At 52.5% G+C, this 10,976-nt stretch overlaps 1 protein-coding gene and 1 long non-coding RNA gene across 3 annotated transcripts in view; one reads left to right on the top strand and one right to left on the bottom strand.

Moving 5' to 3' along the window:
* Positions 1 to 839: 839 nt before the first annotated feature.
* Positions 840 to 1,448, bottom strand: LOC121010541 (uncharacterized). The gene is made up of 2 exons (XR_005781220.1): positions 1,200 to 1,448; positions 840 to 929 (listed from the first exon to the last, which is right to left on the bottom strand). It is a non-coding gene; the product is annotated as an uncharacterized LOC121010541 (long non-coding RNA).
* Positions 1,449 to 10,408: 8,960 nt separating this feature from the next.
* The window catches only part of HNRNPAB (heterogeneous nuclear ribonucleoprotein A/B), a 6,495-nt gene continuing 5,927 nt past the window's right edge, over positions 10,409 to 10,976 (top strand). Inside the window, exons 1-2 of one of the 2 annotated variants that reach the window (XM_040444245.1) lie at positions 10,409 to 10,617; positions 10,700 to 10,931. In XM_040444245.1, the coding sequence (XP_040300179.1) occupies positions 10,723 to 10,931 (209 nt within the window). In that variant the 5' untranslated portion in view covers positions 10,409 to 10,617; positions 10,700 to 10,722. The remainder of the gene's footprint in view (positions 10,618 to 10,699; positions 10,932 to 10,976) is intronic. The other variant, XM_040444246.1, reaches the window with a different exon arrangement.

Here is a 10,976-nt window from a genome sequence, read left to right as displayed (position 1 = left end):
GACGAGGAGTCTGCTGAGGTGCAACCATCCCTCGACCCCTCTGCACGCTAGGAGCTTGTCTTCGGTTTGGAGCCTGGAGCATGGCTCCTGCTTGGAGAGGTGGCTTGGCCAGTTCACTGGCCAAATGTGGAACCGGAAGTCACGATGTAGCATTCACACCAAGAACACTGGAGACTATTCCTCCCTCCTCGGCTGCCGACCGCCCCTGCCCGGCTGGTGAAGACCTGCCTGCTCCAGCCTTGTGGTGGGAACAGATGTTGCTGCCAGGGCTGTGGCTCCCTGTGCCACTGTCCACGCCCAGGAGAGGGGGCTTTGCCTTGCCCTCTGCTGTGGAGGGAAAAGGGAGGTGCCAAGAAGTGGGTCCCCGCCTGTGGCTTCCTGTTTCTGGGTGAAGGAGAGGGGTGGAGCTTCTGTGTCCTTGTCTGCGCTCACTGGGCCTAGGAGGACGGAAACCTCAGTGTGCCCTTGTCTCTTGTCTCCAGCTGCCTGGGCCTCGGAGCAGCGCCGGGTGCTGAGTGGACACTGTCCACAGAGAGGCCTGGGTCCCAGGCCTGGTGCCACCAGACATGTCACCCCCTCCCACACTCTACTCCGAGACCGAATGTTTGTGTGTGTCCCCCCTCCCCCCCGCCCGCCCCACTTCATATGTTGAAATCCTAACCCCCAACGTGATGGTATTTGGAAGCAGGGCCCACCAGGGCAGATGAGGACACGGAGAAGACAGCCATCTGTGAGCCAGGACACTGAATCAGCCAGCGCCTTGATCTTGGACTTCCCAGCCTCCAGAACTGGGAGGAATAAATTTCTGTCATTTACAAGCAGCCCAGTCTATGGGGGTTTTTTTGTTGTAGCAGCTCAAATGGACCGAGACACTTTTCTTCGCTGCCCTTTTAGTTTTCTTCTCTCTCAATGAGATGCTTGGACTGGACCTGTGAAATGGATCATCTCTTGATTCTTTGCTAGCCATTGTGATGCAATTGGCTTGTGCAGTTAGCTGCAGGTGTCTCCAGGAAGCCAGGGGGCTGCCACCTCTGGTGGGGTGCTTTCTCCTTATTTGCCCATCGCCTTCCCTGCCAGGCCGGGCTTTCAAAGCCCACCCCCGGGAAGTTCTGGTCCACCCTTCCAGCCTTGCTGCCCACCGCCCTGTGCCTGGAGTCAGGGTCGTGACTACACACGGACACAAAGTTCTGCCCACTCACCCTCCTTGATGTCTCTCATCGCCCCTCCTTTCATGGGCTCGTGCCATCGCCACCATCACTGACTTCCTGTTTCCTGTGGATAAACGGATCCCTTTGTCGCCGCACGTAAAGTCCCTGCCAGACGGCACGGTCTCAACTCCCTTCTGTCATGTGGGGCTACCCGCAGTCTTTGAACACTCTGCACCCTCTCAAGCACTGAGCCTTTGCTCAGTGGGTCTCCGTGCCTTCGTCTCCCACCATCTCTGCCTGGAGAACCCCCATTCAGTGTTCAGTGTCTCCCCCTTTGGGAAGCCTGGTCCTTCCCACCCACCTCTCTGACTTACAGGAGGGATGTGTCCCTCCCACACGTCCTGCCCTCCTGTGCCTCCCCAGTGTAGCATTCGCCTCTCCACGTGGCAGGGAGACTCCTATCCCGAAGCAGGAGAGGGCCGGGGGTGCCTTCTAATGGTGGAGGCCGGCTTGTTCCCCAGGATAGGTGCTTGCTGATGTCTCCCAAAAAGCTGATTGACTGAAAAAAAGCTTTCCTCTCCTGTCTCCTTTCATTGTCATTAACACGCAGTTGTTGAAGAGCCTGTCCTGCAGGATGGGCGCCCCAGTGTGTCCTTGCCTGCCTTATGTGCGGGTAGCTAAGCTCATTTCTCAGTGTCCCCTGTGGCACAGCAGGTCGGCGTGACAGTTCTAGCTGGTGCAGGGTGAGCAGAAGCGATGCGTGCTACTTCCAGGCCTGGACCATTAACACAGGTGCTGTCCTTCCCCCTTGCTTCCTTCTGCGGGCTGCACGCGCATGATAAGGTGTGAGGGGATGGTGGCAGCCCAAGATGAAGGGGCCTGTGTCCTTAAATGCCACGTGGAGGAGAGCCACTTCTCTGACCTGAAAGCCAGCCCAGGACTGTTCATCTATGAGAAACAACCTCCCAGAGGCTCCTGGGTGGCTCAGTTGGTTATGCATCTGACTTTGGCTCAGGTCATGATCTCACGGTTCGTGAGTTCAAGCTCTCTGCTGACAGCTCAGAGCCAGGAGCCTGCTTCTGATTCTGTGTCTCCCTCCCTCTCTCTCTGCCCGCACTCTGTCTCTCTCTCAAAAATAAACATTAAAAAAATTTTTTTTAAAGAAAAAAGAAACAATCTTCCATGCTGTTTAGATCTGTTGGGTAGTGTGGTGTCGTTCATGCTGACTGCCTCTCCTATAGTGCCAACCTGAGAACTGTTGACAGAGTAGTAAAGGCATGTTGGGGCCTAGATGGCAGATGGGACAGGAGGAGGTGAGGGAAAGAGGGGCATCAGGGCTGACCCACCCATGTTCCCAGCCTGCACAGGTAGCTAGATGGGAGAGGCTTTCTCTGTAGCCAAGAACAGAGCAAAGGGATCTGGGCTCAGGGAAATGTCGTATGTTCAGTTTCGGACATGCTGAGATTTGAGGCGCCTTGGTGATAGTTCAGTAGGGACGTTGAGGGATACTTATGCTTGAGGGTTTGGAGTTCAGGAAACAGGTCTGTGCTGAGTATCGTGGGCGTGTTGATGGCAGCAGAAGCCCAGGTGTTAATAAATGAGTGAACAGGTGAATTGTTGCATAACCAGAACTGAGGCTCAAAGAGAGAGTCCCCCCTCCCCCGCAAGGCCATACTGACTTAGTGGCAGTGCTAAACCATAAATAAAAGAGCCTCCAATGCTGCCTCTCACAGGGGAACTGGGCATTTCCCAGTTTCTTTTCTTTTTCTTTTTTTTCTTTTTTTTTTTTTTAATTTTTTTTTCAACGTTTATTTATTTTTGGGACAGAGAGAGACAGAGCATGAACGGGGGAGGGGCAGAGAGAGAGGGAGACACAGAATCAGAAGCAGGCTCCAGGCTCTGAGCCATCAGCCCAGAGCCTGACGTGGGGCTCGAACTCACGGACCGCGAGATCGTGACCTGGCTGAAGTCGGCCGCTTAACCGACTGCGCCACCCAGGCGCCCCTCTTTTTTTTCTTTTTTAATGTTTATTTATTTTTGAGAGAAAGTGTGAGCAGGGGAGGGGCAGAGAGAGACAGGGACAGAGGATCTGAAACAGGCTCTGTGATGACAACAGAAAGCCTGATGTGGGGCTCGAACCCACGAACCGTGAGATCATGACCTGAGCCGAAGATGGACACTTAACTGACTGAGCCACCCAGGCAACCCGACATTTCCCAGTTTCGTAGGCTTTCTGATGCCTGGTGCCCAGACTGCTTTATAAAAGTAACAGTCCAGTCCGGGGGGCTTGGGAATCTGGTTTCCAAGCTTTTCAGGGGATCATGACATGAAGCCAGGCTGGGCCTCTCTTGAGTGCTATATTACCTATATGGGAGATCCCCAGGGGAGCTCCCAAGGACACTGCGGCGGGGTGCGGGGGAGGGAAGGTGTTCTATCTGTGCGTCAACCACACAGTCCTTTGAGTCCTGATTCCAGAAGGGCGGCCCAGGAATTTCTGATTGGCCTTCTGGGGGGCCAAGGCTGCCTTTGAAGACTCAAGCCGTGCAGGGGGTGGTTGTTGTAAGAATGTGTCCCTTGGGAGGGGGTATCCTGCCAGCTGGCAGAGCTGCTCCAGATCTTCCCAGTCTGGAAGATCTGACTTGAGAGAGAGTAGGGGAACTCAGCAGGTGAAGGAATCTTCCCCTAGATCTGTTGTTGTTGTTCTTTTTTTAAAATTAAAAAAAAAATTTAAGTTTATTTATTTTGAGGGAGAGAGAGAGTATGAGCAGGGTAGGGGCAGAGAGAGAGGAGGGAGAGAACCCCAAGCATGCCCCGCACTGTCAGGGCAGAGCCCAATGTGGGGCTCGAACTCACAGTGAGATCATGACCTGAGACGAAATCAAGAGTCATTCGCTTAACTGACTGAGCCACCCAGGCACCCCTAGTAATCTGAGCTGCTCTCATTTACACCTACTTCCTGCCAGGCACTAGGCTAAACACTTGGCAGACATTATCTCTGATACCTGCAGGACTTCTTCAGGGGAAAGTGTTATCATCCCTGTTTTATTTATTTATTCCTTTAGTTTTTATATATTTTTTAAAGGTTATTTAAACTTTAAAATTATTGGTGGGGAGGGGCAGAGAGAGAGGGAGAGAGAGAATCACAAGCAGAGCCCGACTCGGGGCTTGATCTCACAAACTGTGAGATCATGACCTGAACCAAGATCAAGAGTTGGACACTTAACCGACTGAGCCACCCAGGTGCCCCAGTCACCCTGTTTTCAAGATGAAGAGGGTCGCCTGGGTGACTCAGTTAAGCCACCGACTTTGGCTCAGGTCACGATCTCATGGTTTGTGTGTTTGAGCCCCATGTCGGGCTCTGTGCTGACAGCTCAGATCCTGAAGCCTGCTTCGGATCCTGTGTCTCCCTCTCTCTGCTCCTCCCCTGCTCACACTCTGTCCCTCTGTCTCCTTCAAAAATAGATAGACATTCCAAAAAAAAATTTAAAGATGAAGAAGCCAGGCTTCATGGAGGCCTAGTTAGGGACTGACATCTCAGATGCTTTCAGTCGATGAAAATGGTTTTAGGGGGCCCAGGAATAAGATGTTAGGAGCCGGTGGGTGCTGGGGTCAGTGGGAGAGCACCTGCTAGGGGGCAGTGAGTCTCAGCTCAGGCTGATTGTGGACGTGTGCAACTGTGGCCCGGTGTGACTTCATCCAACTATTTTCCGAAAGTAACTAGAGATGCTACATCTCGTAGAAATAATCATACTTCGTAGATGTTGGCAAATGATTCTGTAAGATGTTCACAATAAGCAAGCATGCTAGGGAGTCAGATTTGGCCTGCAGAGAACCAGTTTGTAATCCCAGGTTAAGAGATCATTTATTCATTCTGCAGGTATTGGAGTGCCCACTGGAGGTGTTGGGGTGCAGGAGACAGACCTGGTGCAGGACATATTGAGCTTAGTGTCAGTAGGGTGTGGTCTGTGCTCTGAGAGGAGCCCCACCTTGAGGCATGACGGAGCACTTCCTGGAGGAAGTGGAAGTCTTGTGGATGTAACAGTCAGCTAGGGCTGCTGAAGTCCAAAGTCAAGGTGCTGGCAGTGTGGTGCTCCCTCTGAAGGCCCTAGGAGAGAATCTGTTACATGCCTCTCTCCAAGCTTCTGATGTGTCCTGCACTCCATGTTCCTTTGTGCTATGGACTGAATATTTCTCTCCCCCTCCATTCATATGTTAAAGCCCGATCCCCACAGTGATGGTATTTGGAAGGGGAGCCTTTGGGAGGTGATTCAGTTTAGTGGTGGTCATGAGGGTAGGGCCCCCATAATGGGGTTAGTGCCCTCATATAAGGAGACATGAGAGGGCTCGCTTCTCTCTTTGCTTCTGACATGTGAAAACATGAGAAGACAGCCATCTACAAATTTGGAAGGGGCTCCTCACCAAACCCCAGATCCACCAGCACCTTGATCATTGGCCTCTCAGCCTCCAGAACTGTGACACTTACATTTGCTGTTCAAGCCACCCAGCCTGTGGTATTTTGTTATAGCAGCCCGAGCTAAGACACCTGGTTTGCAGACCCATCACTCCAACCTCTGCCTCTGTCTTCACATGATATTTTCCTTCTGTGTCTCTGTCTCTGCGTGTCTTCTCTTCTCATAAGGCACCAGTCACACTGGATTAAGGGCCCACCCTATGCCAGTTTGACCTCATCTTAACTTGACTGCATCTGCAGAGACCCTGTTTCCAAGTCAGGTCACATGCAGCGTTGAACCTATCTTTTGGGGGGATACAGTTCAACCTGCAACAGATATTTAGAGTAGTTAGGTGAGATTTGGGGAAGAGTACCCCGGTAGAGGGAACAGCAGGTGCAAAGGCACCTCCAGAGGCAGAAAGATGCATGTGAGTTTCAGGAAATTAACTCAGCAGAGCTAGAGTGGAGAGTGGCCGTGAGATGCTGCTGGGGTGGTTCCTGCCGGGCCTCTCGGCTTGTGTGGAAAGGTCAGGCAGGGTTGGTTAGGCTGCAGTCAGAGATGAACGCCCAAATCTCAGCGGCTTGACCCGGTACAGTGTCATTTCTTGCTCACGTCAAGTCTGTCTTAGGTTGAGTGGCTTTTCTCCATCACGTGGCCGTGCTATGCAGAATGCATGGTCCCTGGGGGAAGCTAGGTCCGGGGGAGGCCCCTGGTCTCACCTGCCCAGGCCTGGAAGTGACCCGTCTGCTCACAGACCACACAACCAGGGAGGCTGGCGGGAAGCACAGATTTCTGTGAGTCCCCACTCTCTCTCTCTCTTTCACCAGAATTTGGAGTTAGGATTTCATCCTCAGGACACTGGGAAGCCCATTCCCACGCGGAGTGAAGATCCAACTTGCATTTTAGAAAGTAGCCTCCAGGGGCGCCTGGGCAGCTCAGATGGTTAAGCGTCTGACTTGGGCTCAGGTCATGATCTCACAGTTTGTGGGTTCGAGGTCCCCATAGGGCTCTGTGCTGACAGCTCAGAGCCTGGAGCCTGCTTTGGATTGTGTCTCCTTCTCTCTCTGCCCTTCCCCTGCTCACACTGTCTCTCTCTCTCTCTCTCTCTCTCTCTCTCAAAAATAAACATTAAAAAAAAATGTTTCCTCCAGCTGGAGCCAGCCTCAGCCGTACAGCAGGGGGGTGGCCCATGGAGCAGTGTCGCATGGACTGGCCACATCAGCCACCACACAGTTGCAACTAATTCCTGCAACTTCTACCTTGCAGCCCCTGCCAGGAAAAAACAGGAAAAAAAGAAAAAAGAAAAAAGGAGAATGTGAGAAAAATTAAATCATGTACAGTCGACCCTTGAACAACATGGTTTGAACAGTGTGGATCCACTTATATGCAGTTATTTATTTATTTTTTTTTGATAAATACAGTACAGTACTGTGAATGTAATCTCTTCCTTATGACTTTCCTAATAATGTTTTTCTGTGTAGGTGCTCACTCAATTGTAAGAATATAACATGTAATACACATAACATACAAAGTATGTGTTAATTGGGGGCACCTGAGTGGCTCAGTGGGTTAAGTGGTCGACTCTTGATTTCGGCTCAGGTGATGATTACACGGTTGGTGAGTTCGAGCTCCACGTTGGGCTCCGTGCTGACAGTGTGGAGCATCCTTGAGATTCTCTTTTCCTCCCTCTCTGCCCCTCCTCTGCTTGTGCTGTCTCTTTCTCTCAAAATAAACTTTAAAAAAGTGTATGAGTTAATTGGCTATATTATAGGTAAGGCTTCTGGTTAACAGTAGGCTATTAGGAGTTCAGTTTGGGGGACAGTCAAAAGTTGCATGCAGATTTTTGACTGTGGAGGGGGTCGGCACCCCTCACCCCTGCATTGTTCAAGGATCAACCGAAATTTTAAAAACTTTCAAAATGCATTTTGAGTCTGTTCTCTCTGTTCTAGGTTAGTTACTGTATATATTCTTACACACACAGATTGCCGGACAGCCTGAATACCCAAAGCCAGGAGGCTGTACTGTATGGGCCTATTAAGGGAATTTCAGGGGTAACTGGGCTCCTTGCTGATTTGAGAACCTCAATTACATAAAAGATATCCTCTGCTCATTGTGGGAGGGGGGATGGGCCAAATGGGTAAGGGGCATTAAGGAATCTACTCCCAAAATCATTGTTGCACTATATGCTAACTACCTTGGATGTAAAATAAAAAAATAAATTAAAAAAAAAAAAAAAGATGTCCTCTGCTCAGGGTCTATAACTGGGACCCAATAACAAGAGTGGGATCCTTGGATCAAAGGGACTTCCTGCTGCTTCCAAAAAGTCAGGTGCCCTGCCTCAGTCAGAAACACCCTTGGAGGCAACCTGAAAGTATTCTGTGCTGAGACCGACCCCCTCTTGTCTGCACTTCTTTAGAGTTTATAAGTTCTAAGTCATTGCTTCATTTGAGCCTCAGAAAAATGTAATCTGATATGAGATCTAATTTGTTTTATTTTTTGAACTTTTTTTTAAAGTAAAAAAAAAAGTTTATTTATTTATTTTGAGAGCGAGACAGAGAGAGCGCAAATGAGCACCAGGGAAGGGCAGAGAGGGAGAGAGAGAATCCCAAGCAGGCTCCGCTCTGTCAGTGCAGAGCCTAGTGCCCGGGTTGAAGTCACGAACTGTGAGATCATGACCCGAGCCAAAAGCAAGAGTCTGATGCTTTACTGACTGAGCCACCCAGGTGCCCCAGCGGCTACAATTTTAGATGCAATTTCACGTGTTTTGTTGTATAAATTACAGATACCCTCACACAAAAATTATTGTGAAGCTCCAATAAAGCAATGTCGGGGAAAGCATTTTGCAAACTGTGAAGCACTGTCCAAATGTTGTCATCCTCAGACTTGACATGTCATGGAAAGTGTTTCCTAAGATGTGCTAAAGGAATCCATGTGGACAAGAGCAGGAGATTAAGTGAATGTATGCCCTCATCATTAGTTACGTTGTGTGGCTACATTTAGACTATTTGACTTTGAACTTCATTGCCTGTATTATCCTCACTGTTGGGGCAGCTGTGTCCATCATCCCCTGTGAGCCACATCCCTGACCCTTATTTCTGTGGATGGGCACAGGCTGGGGTGGAGGTCGGGTGGGGAGTTTGTTAAGGTCTTCTTGCAAGCCTTACTATCAGATTTCAATGACATGACCACAGTTTTACGGGGATATGTGAATTCCAGTTGTGGAACATAGCCAGAAAGTGAAGCAGTCAGCTGGGCCCTGGGGTGACCCAGAAGGTATTTGCTCATCTGGATGGGTGGGGGGGGGGTCAGTGGGGGCTGCTGCTCTAGTTGGTTGATACCTTGGGGGAATCCAGTGCTGGGTGACCAAATCTTCAGATGTTCTGAAGTCCATTATTTTTTCCCAATGGGAAACTGTCACATTTTTCATTCTCAGTGCATCTCCACTGGCTGGTTGGATAAGGGAGTGAGTTTTGGGCCACAGCTCAGCTCTGGATTTCCATATAATTTGTGATGGTATCACCTTCCAGAGGGTTGTTAGCAGACTAGATAAGAAAACAGAACCCCCAGCTCACCACACCGGGCCTGGCTGCAGAAACTCAGGGAGGAAATGTCAGCTTCTTGGGCTCTGTTGTCATTTGGCAATCCCCAGGCTGCAGAGGCTGTAATACTGGTCCATTTGGGGCCTGGTCACCCATTATGATGAACAGAAATCACGCAGGCCTTTCAAGTTTGGTGGTCAAGAATATCCAATTAAGGGGTTTTGTATATTGGAAAAAGAGAACCATCCCTCCCGGCCTCCAACTTCGTGATTTCAGGGAAGTGGTATATTTCTCTTAAAAATAAATCTCAGGGGCACCTCAGTGGCTCAGTTGGTCGCGCATCTGACTTCGGATTTTGGCAAAGGTCATGATCACAGGGTTGGTGAGTTCAAGCCTGACTTCGGGCTCTGTGCTGACAGCGTGAAGCCTGCTTGGGATTCTCTCTCCCTCTCTTTCTGTCCATCCCCTTCTTGTGCTCGCTCGCTGTCAAAATAACTTTAAAATTTTTTTTCAGCAGAAATAAATGAACTAACCTAAGTGAAAAATTTTAATACAAAGTATAAAAAACAACGCTTATCGTCTAGGTGCTGCCGGACGACATAAGACTGGAGAAGACCATGGTCCCAACGTTTCTCCCGCCACATCCTGCCTGCCCGAACACCACTGGCACGAGACGCTCGGCGGGCTCCACCCCCTGTCCGCTTCTGCCACTGGGGGAAGCGGCAGAAAGGGCGGGAGCAAGGGACTGTGAGGGCACCAAGGTCAAAGGGGAGGGCGAGTTGCGTCCCAATCCCTTCGAGCCCTGGCGGAAGGCCTTCGGGGAACCCTGGGCGGCCCATCTCGGCAGCCCGAGTTCTGCCACTTCCAGCCAAGCGACCTTGGTTTGCGAGACTTCCTAGAGACCAGTTTCCTCTTTTGGGAAAATAAGAGTGGCCGAAGCTACCGTTCTGGGATGGGGCGCATTGGGGCAAGAGACTGCAGCCTCACAGAGAAGAGACCGTCTCGGGCCCCTCGGCCACTGGGCTCGCGCGGCCGTTCGCTCGGGACAAGACCGTGGTCCCGCTCCGCCGCGGCTACCCTCCGCAAGGCCCTGGCTCGCGCGGGTTCTAAAATGAGGACAAAAGCCCGCCCGGATTTAGCGTGCGCGCGCCGCTGAAGCCAATGGGACGCCGGCGCGGGGTTGAGTGACGGGCTGGCGTAGCCAATGAACATGCGCCTTGTTGCGAGGTGGGCCCGGCCCCGGCATTATAAAGAGCGCCACGAGTCGGCATTGTCAGGCGGCGGCACCGCGCGGGCCCGAGCGAGCTGTGTTGATCGGTGGTCTCCGTGCGGCGCGGCGGAGGAGTGGGACGCGAGGTCGCGGCAGCTCCGTCGGCGGACGGAGGCGAGGCCCGGCAGCGCGGGCGTGAGCGCGGCCGAGCCCGCGGCGCCTTCCCTGCGGGTGGGGACGAGCGGGCCCCGCGGCGTCATCGGCGCGAGGTGAGCGGCCGGGCCCGCGGGCGGCGGGCGGGAGCTGGGTGGGAGCCGCGCGGCCCTGACGCCCCGTGGTCGCTCGTTGCAGGAGCCGCCGCGCCCCGGCCTAGCATGTCGGAAGCGGGTGAGGAGCAGCCCATGGAGACCACGGGCGCCACCGAGAACGGACACGAGGCCGCCCCCGAAGGCGAGTCGCCGGCGGGGGCGGGCACCGGGGCCGCGGCGGGCGCCGGAGGCGGGAGCGCGGCGCCCCCGGCCGGCAACCAGAACGGCGCCGAGGGCGACCAGATCAACGCCAGCAAGAACGAGGAGGACGCGGGGTAGGTGCGGCCGCGGGCCGACCGGGGCGCCGCCTTTGTTCCGGG

Source organism: Herpailurus yagouaroundi, unplaced genomic scaffold (assembly GCF_014898765.1).
Source record: "Herpailurus yagouaroundi ecotype Mexico unplaced genomic scaffold, PumYag 192, whole genome shotgun sequence".
NCBI lineage: Eukaryota > Metazoa > Chordata > Mammalia > Carnivora > Felidae > Herpailurus > Herpailurus yagouaroundi.
Note: the sequence above shows the minus strand (reverse complement) of the source record. Positions and strands in the feature narration are given on the sequence as shown.